This window comes from Sparus aurata, chromosome 1, assembly GCF_900880675.1.
Source record: "Sparus aurata chromosome 1, fSpaAur1.1, whole genome shotgun sequence".
Lineage (NCBI taxonomy): Eukaryota > Metazoa > Chordata > Actinopteri > Spariformes > Sparidae > Sparus > Sparus aurata.
Window position 1 is genome coordinate 16,646,642 of NC_044187.1, and position 8,689 is coordinate 16,655,330.

The window sequence follows — 8,689 nt, forward strand, 5'->3', positions numbered from 1 at the left end:
TTCTCCGCCGTCAACACCTTCAGAAAATATAAGATATAAGATAAGATATAAGACGTTAGCTACATGTCGATGTAGCTAACGTCGGGCTAATGCTTCATGTCATCTGCCCACTCCGTGAGAACTGACGGGTGAGGCACTGTGAGAACTGTCCTCACGACTTATTAGAACATCTGTACTGTGTATCCACCTCCGATTTTTATCCATTCTGTCGCCTTCTTTGTGTTAAAAGCCGGTTTTTAGAGCGAGCATGACAGCTACATTAGCGTAAACACCGAGGTCAGCCAGTTCAACCGGAAGTGCATAACCGAATACCGCTATGAACCATGGGTAAACTCACGAAGTCAGGAATAAGGTGGATACTTTGCACTCCCCCGGGCAGGCAGTGCCTGCTCTCACGTGGTCAGATAGTTGAAGCTCAGAACTCAAACTGTTAACAATGGTGGAAAAGCAACAGCAGAAATATGCCCCACCATTGACCACGTCAGAGAGAAGCAGTGTAAAAACAAAGACTTGGACCTAGCCAGAGAGAAAACAAGGACACATTTTGGAGCGTCATTTCAGAGGTTGAGGGAGCTGCAGAATTTGTAAGGACTCAAGAGCGACGCAGAGTTCGACACTTTTCTGCTTGAAAAGTAAGGACCCCTGCTTGATATAATTATGGTTAATAATATTTTTTAACCATAAGGCTATGGTGGCGTCGCTTACAGTAATATTCACAATAGCGCGCATACTGCCACACGATGTTGCGGTCGAGCTACGTAGCTTGTTGGTAAATCTGGTTTGTTAGCTTGTATGCTACCTCCTGTGTTTAGCCTTGACTTCATGGCTACTGGTTAGCAACAGTATCTTTCAAGTGACCGGGCAGTTATAACGTTAGTTTGTGTTCAGTATGCTGGTTTAGAGAATTGGTTTAGAGAAATAATGTTACTCATGCTTGAGAGAAGCAGCATGGTAAAAATGTTGCACTGGGTAATGCTTAAGTGGTAACTCCGTCTATTGTGATGTGAGGAATATTGTTTGTTACTCCTGATATCTACAGTGATCGGCATGAGGCACTCGTCATTGCAATTTAGTTGTATTAGTCAGAAATAGAACAATCAGGGTTTATTTTGTTGTTATTCTGAATGCGCCATCTTGGTTATCTGGCTTACTCTGTTACTATGGTTACATGCCTGCTCTTTCCCAGCAGGCTCCTCTGTGTGGAGGGGCTTTGAAGGCAGGGCTGCAGCGCAACAGAGAGGGAGAAGGGGGGACCTGCGTGCTGTGCTCATTCAAAATTGGTGGCTCAGTCCACTTTTCTCATAACTCCAGACTGCAGCTTGAACACAATTACAGAATTTATTCTATAGCATAAAAACTTTCAGTATGGCGCTTGTCTAGACACTCTTACAGGGTTCCAGGTTCCATCCACACACAGTCATACTGGTGGTGGAAAAACTACAATAGTAGCTACAGCTGCCCTGGGGCAGACTGACCGAAGCGTGGCTGCCATTAAGCACCTACGGCCGCTCCGACCACCACCTCAAACACACAGCAGTCATAGACATTCACACGAGGCAAGGACACAACAACCATGACACAAGTGACAGGGCGGGGATCAAATCACCAACCCTCCGAACATTGGCCAGCTGCGCTACCACCTGAGCCACAGTCGCCCCACGATTACTCCTTGAGGCCCATTTCAGTTTTCCTCTGAAGTGTAGTTATGGGTCAGTCTTACTGATTTCATATGCATGCCCTTAATGCCCCACAGGGTTAAGTATTTTGCTTATTTTCCGCAGCAGAGAATCTAATTATCTTTTGGTGCGGACATATTGCTACCAAGCAAATATAAATAAAATCTTGCTCATTCACCAAAAGACACATCCAGGTCAAAGGTACATTAACCACAGATTTACAAGTCTGCCTGCCTGTTATGGCTGAAAACTTCAAAGAATCAAAGAAATCATATAATTAAAATGACCTTTAAAAAATACATGAAAACTGCCAGCTATACATTAACAGCAGCTGAATATAGTTCACCTAATAACTCCAGCAGACTGTGAGATAAAGTGCTAAGTTGTGAGAAATGTCTCCAAGGCTCAGGCTTCATTTAGGACTCCTTGCTATGTGCAAAACTTAGAACTTACAACAGATGTCTTAATAACTCTTTCATTTAAGGCCATTGCTTTCTATAGCACAGAGAGGTACATGTACATGTCTACAGAAGGTCACAAGCAATAACAGTGTGTTCTTATCTGGTTACACATGCTCTGCCCCCAGAGCCCCTCGTCTTTGCTGCCATCTAGTAGAGTGAATCATTACATGTCAGGATGGCCGAGCGGTCTAAGGCGCTGCGTTCAGGTCGCAGTCTCCCCTGGAGGCGTGGGTTCGAATCCCACTTCTGACAGTAACCTTTTTGAATCAAATCTGACAAGACTAAATCAAATAGTCTTTTATTGCCAGGCAAGAAAAAGTTCCTTTGAAAGACTTTTAAGCTGCAACAAGTCTTCAAAGACAAAAGTAAAGAACTGCTAAGTCTGTCACATCAGTTTAAATAGCTCAGATTTCTAAGTACATCCTTCCTGGACCTGGGCATGGTTCAAGCTTCCTGCACTTAGTCTCATATGCTGTTGTCATAAAAAGGTCTGAGGGTTGGTTAAAGCACATAATGCTCTACCACAGAATGTTTCTATAAAAGCAGTTTAATGGCAGAGTAAAAGTAAAGACCCAATGAAGTCGATGTGATGCATGTAAACAAACATAGGCTGTCTATCAGAGCAAGAATTTATTATTTTGTCCCTGTTCATTTTCATTATTATTTTATATCCACAGCAATTGGTGTATACTGTCACTTCGTTTATATTACTGTTAATGTAACATCAGGATTGTTTCATTTCATTTTTCATTTCAAATATGAAATTATTTTTATGAGTGATTGTGTTAATGACAAAGCAGATTATATAAAATCTGTAAAAAACTTTTTTTTGAGGATTATATTTCAATTCAAGTAAATTCCTAACCTTAAAAATACAACAATTAACATTAAACCCTAACAGGTAAAAATAAAAATATTTCCAAATTTTCGTGGCTTTGTATGAAATCTTAATCAATTGATACTCACTTTAATTTCACACCTTCACTCATACTTTAAGAATAAACTTAAGACGAAGGTAATGTCACTCAAAAGTGCATCCATGTCTTTATGTGACATGATTCACGGAGGGCCTCATGTTGACATGGAAAAGCACATATTCTGCATTCTTTCATTGAGCCTTTTTATCCTTTGTGCAACTTTCCCAGCAAACCATTTGCGTGACGATGTTAATAACAATTAAAATGTTCTTATTTAAATACATTTTAAAACCCTGCCAGTGAAACAATGTTGGTCACATGTGATCCTTCACAGACACACAGGATCTTACAATGCGAAAAAAACAATTATTTGTGATATTTCTGTATTTAGAAAGCTTTTATTGTGTTAATGTGTAAATAAATCCACTCATGCTTGTTGTATTCCAGACATCCAAATATAAGACATGTACACAAAATACTGAACAAATGCATTTTTTATTATGTCACAGGATCAAGCTTATTACTTTTTGGCCCTTTGGCTTTCACAGTCTGCTTCTGTGACTTCTGCAGCAGGGCCAGTGTGTCTCGCTTCTCGATTTTCCTCAGTTGTTTCTTCTTCATCCTCTTGATCTTTGCCGTGTTCTTGATCTGTGGTACAAAAGAGAATATAAACAAAGCTCAAATCGCCAAAGAAAAAGACTGTGCTAGTGCTGCTAATTAACAGCTCCCTTTTAACTTTACTGCCTTTGTGTTTGTCGTACAAATCAAATTATGAAGCAGTTTACAACTTTCATTGTAGCTTTGGAGCAACATTACTTAGAATTGTGTCTGTGTTTTGTGCAAGTTGGCGCCCCCCACAGTTTATGACTGCAACACCACTGAGGTAATACAAATTCCCAGGTCCTTATCAATTTGTCAGACGTAAATGTAGGTGCTAACTGCAAACAAAACTCATTACTACATAACAATGTTATGTGTTGAAAATGTGTATGTTGAAGTTATGTATGCAACCCTCTCACTGAAGTTACATAGTGCAGAAACAAGTGATAGAGACAGAGACATCATTCACCCTGTTACAAGACGCTGTACCAGCAACATGATTTGAAGCAGTTATTTTAGCATAAAAAGTGACATAATGTTGCTTTAATCATACTCTAAACAGTTAGAGAACATATTTCAGCCAACACTACCTTGGTAAACTAGGGCCATATGATATGACTGAATCATATATTAAAAATATATATTTCTATATAGTAAAAATGTGGCAAATACATGCAACATACATTAAAATAAATGAAGTAAAACCAATTATTAGTGTTCCACTTTTTGTGCAATTAATAATTATTGTGTGTGATTTTATAAATGTGCTTACTCAAGTTGAATATTGGCTCGTAAAGATTTTTAAAATGTTTTTTGGAGGCTCATGTTCCATTTTATGCTTAAGACTCAACCTTGAATTGAATATATTCAATACTAATAAAAAAAGGCACGGATGATGATCTTTAATAGCACCATTTTGCCAAAATTAGCATATAAATGTGGGTATTGTATGTGTAAGTTTTAAACCAGTACAATTCTGAATTAAACGTGTTTTTTCTGAGCTGATACAAAAGTTGTTAAGGAGTGAGACATCTCTGTTGAGAGTTGTTGATGAGCACTGAAGCCACTAAAAACAGGTACTTTAATATATTATATTTAAATCTCTTAAACACAGCGCTGACTGAACAATGTCCTAATTTTGGCCATTAAAGCAAACTTCAGGGCCAATCATCTGTTAAAGGACATTAATTATATCATTTACAAAAGACAGGCGGTGTTGCAATGTGAAGCTGCAGCCCATCTGTACGTGTTTTAACGACTTGTGCATGCCTGGTTGCAGTTTTTGGAAAAAGTCTGGTAATATTTACCAGTATGTTTACAATATGAAATATGCCTGGCAGAGGAAGACAGTATGAGGAGGTATTAGCTCTGCTGATTGGTTTTCAGTTCTTTTTTTATCCACTCGAACTTGTCATGTATTAAAAAAAAAAGCTACTGTGAAGCATTTTACCCTCACTTCTTGTATGCACTGTTAAAAGCTCATTTTAACACTTCAATGGTTTATTATACAGTGTACTCTCTTTTATTTTCTAGACTGCATGTACAGAATTGTAAATGGTGTGTGGTGTGGCGTTAGGGTGTAAGAAGCTAGTCAGAAATTGTTGACGTACCACTTGCACAATCTCCGCTTTGCGCTCGTTCTCTGCACGCCGTTTCAAGTTTTCTTCTCTTCTCTTCCTCTTATCCTATAAAGCCAGGAAATACAAAATACACGTGAAAAGGTGCACATACTTAACAGTATAAAGGTTAAATTATGTCACCGCTTCAGCTCACCTCTTTTTGTTTGGCTTTCTCCTCTTTAAGTTGCAAAGAATACTGTTTCAGCAGCTCCTTCTCCCGCTTGGCTGCCATCTTCTTTTCCCAAGAGGAGCACAGCTGCTTATCTCTCACCACTGCAGAGAACCTAAAACACAAAATCACATACAGCAGGTAAATAGATAACTCCAGACTCATTCAAGCAGTGTGTCTATTCAATAAGGTCAGTTGAGTTTTAATGCCAGTATTTTTGACAATGTGTGTACATGTTAGTATAAAACCCCTCCCCTCCTCTCAAAGCAGAGATAAACAAATGACTCAATTAGTCTTCCAATTACTTGGAAGATTCTGCATCGAAGCAGAGCCAGAGCATAAGCCAGAGATTGCAGGCTATGTTGGTTTTTCATGCAGCTTTTTATATTGTAGACTGTTGTAGTCTGAATTTTAAAATGACTTTTCTCATAAGAAGTTAGATTTATCTTTCCACTTGTATTGAAAAAAAGAAAAAAGAGCTATGTGCACTAATTTAAAAAATTGAGGGTGCAAAGTATTGAGACACATCGAGAATTGTTGTGCATTCAAATCATTGACTGCTGATTCGTAATTGAATCGAGAGGCCAGTGAAGATTTGCTCATTGCTCAGTATAAAACAGGATTCTACAAAATCTAACTTCTTTCAGTGAAATTGGCCAAACTTCTCAAATTCATCTGTTACATTTTGCTTTCGCACAAACTGCCTGAAATTTTGTATCCCATTTTCTAAAAATTAGGCTCAAGAATGAAATTTAACATAGCATCAAAAGTAAGGACATTTGTGTTAAGAAGATTACTTCTTTGTTGTAACAGTGCTCCTTGTCAATACATCTCATACATAGTACATATAAGGATAGCCTTTTTTTTTCCCTTTTAAATGGTGGCCACATCTGTAAGGAACATTTGTGAGATGAGCACCGGAGCTGAGTATGTGGGCTGCACTCGTGAAAAAATCTGTCAAATCTTCTCTGCCACACACTTTATTCTGCTATTGACTCTTGTTTGGTGTTGTTTGGTGGACTGGATGATCGAAAACTCAAGAAACAAGACTTATTGGCAATTTAACAATGTATAAATTTAACACACGAGCCTCAGTAGCATGTGGAAGAACCAGACACTACCTGGCACCTCCTCATCATGCCGGTCACCAGCCTGGTCACTAGTCAGCCAACGTGGTTGTGTTGGTCACTCTGGCACGAACAGCATGCCCAAGCTGATCCCACAAATGTTCAATGGGGTTGAGGTCAGGACTGCTGGCAGGCCATTTCATCCTCTCCACTCCCAAAATCTGGAGGTAGTCTCTGTGAAACCCCGCTCGTGTGTGACCAGGCTGGTGTGGCTGTGGATGGTTCTTCTACAGGCTGTTCTTAAGTACAATTTTGAGGTACTTTACTGGCATTTTGTTCATCTGGTACTTTATACTTCAATTTCACTCCATTTATTTGATACATTTAAATACTAATGACTTGCACATTTCGATTATATTCTTGTTTGAAGGCTTTTAATTGTTGCGTGTAGTCAGACAGTGCTAAGGGTGCAACATTGTGTGAGAGGATGTTACATCAGAGCCAGAGTAGCACATTTTTAAATTAGCGATACCAGTGAAAAATCAGTGATATTGATAATTGGAAAAAAGATCGATATCGGCCCGGATAAATAGTCTGTGCCTCATTTATCTATAGTTAGGCAGTTTAATCTATGGGTCATGTAAGCCTGTTTTATAGACTGACATGTTTTTGTTTGTATACTCTTAATCTGAAAAGTAGAGTGTTAGAGTAAATTAGCTCAGTACAAAATTACAATATTCCACTTTTAACCTTGTTGGAGTGGAAATATAAAGTATCCTAAAGTGTAAATACTCAGTAAAAGTACCTCTAGCAGAGTAACGTTACTTGAGTAAATACTGAGAGTCTTTCTCACCTCTGCTTGTTGCGGTTCTTCCACACTCTCCCAGATTTGGGTTTTCCCAGTGGGATCACCGGGCTCTGGTTTCCACTTGACCCCAAACGAGGCTTCTTCTTGGGGATGGTCTCGGTACTTGTGGGCGCTGTTTCTGCCGGTGCAGGCTCGGGCAGATGTCTGTCTTCGGCTCTGTGTGTGTCCGGTGCAGCCTCGGTGTGCGGCTCCGGTTCAGCGGCAATGCTGAGATCCTCCTCGGGTAGACTCTCGGGTCTCCGCTCGACCACCTCCGTGTTTTTCTCCTCCACTGCCGGCAGCTCCTGGAGGACAGACCTCCTTGTTCTCCGGGTGGGTGTCCTCACCGGGGCTTCGGAGTCTAGCAGTGCGGCAGGAGTGCGCACTTTGCGGCCGCTTCGGGTCCGTCTGGTCTCAGGCGGCGGTTCCTGGACCTCCTCCTCCTCGTGTCCCACCTCAGAAGCGGTCTTTTCTTCTGACATAGCTCTCTGCCTCTTCGACATGTTTTAATAAACTAAACTTACCACATTACTCTGACAGACCTGCGTACCCACGTGTGACCAGCACCAGCGTTGTGTACGTTGATGTACTTCCGCTTCTGTGGCGGATGGTAAAGAACACTGGAGCGCATTACCGCCATCAAGTGGTCAGGAGTGAGAACAGTAACCTCCATTCTGCACCAACTTCCTCCTTCTTCTTCTTCTTCTTCTTCTTCTTCTTCTTCTTCTCCCACAATTCTTGTTCTTCTTCTTCTTTTTCGTCTTCTTCTTCGTCTTCTTCTTCTTCTTCTTCTTCTTCTTCTTCTTCTTCTTCTTTATGACAGTTGCCATCATTTGAGTTGCGTTAGTGCCTCCTGGCTCAATTCATCCCTGCATCTTTAGTTGTTCTATACTATTTTTAATAATCCCAGTTGTTTTCAAAATGATCGCTTTGCTTCCCTCCAGTGTATCCCCATATCCAAGCAGATCCCCGACCCCTCTTCTTGGTGTATAAATCTCCTCTCTCTTCTACATATTTTCTACACATCATCAGGATGTGCTCCACTGTTTCTGCTTCCCTACATTGCTCACAATGTCCAGTTGCTCCTGTCTTTGTTTGACCCTAAAGTTAATTCATACAAACACCACATTCAGCTAAAAGAGCGAATATACCATTCAGTGAGTAACATCAGAGATACACATCAAGCAGAAGATGAAAAAAAACCCCCATGAAATTAGAGTTAGAAAAATAATATCCTATTAAAACACATGTCAATACAGAATTACTGAATACATGTAAATTCAGTTGTGAGTCAAGTTATAATGTGTTGACCTGCAGCTCGGGGCACCTTGTT

The 8,689-nt window shown here is 40.1% G+C and overlaps 1 protein-coding gene and 1 non-coding gene across 2 annotated transcripts; one reads left to right on the forward strand and one right to left on the reverse strand.

Annotated features, from left to right (window-relative positions):
- Positions 1-2,306: 2,306 nt before the first annotated feature.
- On the forward strand, positions 2,307-2,389 carry trnal-cag (transfer RNA leucine (anticodon CAG)). The gene has a single exon. It is a non-coding gene; the product is annotated as a tRNA-Leu (tRNA).
- A 1,141-nt stretch (positions 2,390-3,530) lies between these two features.
- On the reverse strand, positions 3,531-7,964 carry ccdc86 (coiled-coil domain containing 86). The gene is made up of 4 exons (XM_030433041.1): positions 7,363-7,964; positions 5,428-5,557; positions 5,265-5,339; positions 3,531-3,702 (listed from the first exon to the last, which is right to left on the reverse strand). The coding sequence occupies exons 1-4, from the start codon at positions 7,857-7,859 to the stop codon at positions 3,553-3,555; spliced, it is 852 nt and encodes a 283-aa protein (XP_030288901.1). The 5' UTR covers positions 7,860-7,964; the 3' UTR covers positions 3,531-3,552.
- Positions 7,965-8,689: the final 725 nt, after the last annotated feature.

What these genes read in the sequence shown, in the direction of transcription:
- ccdc86 (XM_030433041.1), bottom strand. Translation starts at nt 7,859, where the DNA reads ATGTCGAAGAGGCAGAGAGCTATGTCAGAAGAAAAGACCGCTTCTGAG. An exon ending in AAGAACCGCAACAAGCAGAG is followed by an intron (nt 5,558 to 7,362) that starts GTGAGAAAGACT and finishes TTTGTGTTTTAG; the next exon opens with GTTCTCTGCAGTGGTGAGAG. An exon ending in AGAAAGCCAAACAAAAAGAG is followed by an intron (nt 5,340 to 5,427) that starts GTGAGCTGAAGC and finishes CTGGCTTTATAG; the next exon opens with GATAAGAGGAAGAGAAGAGA.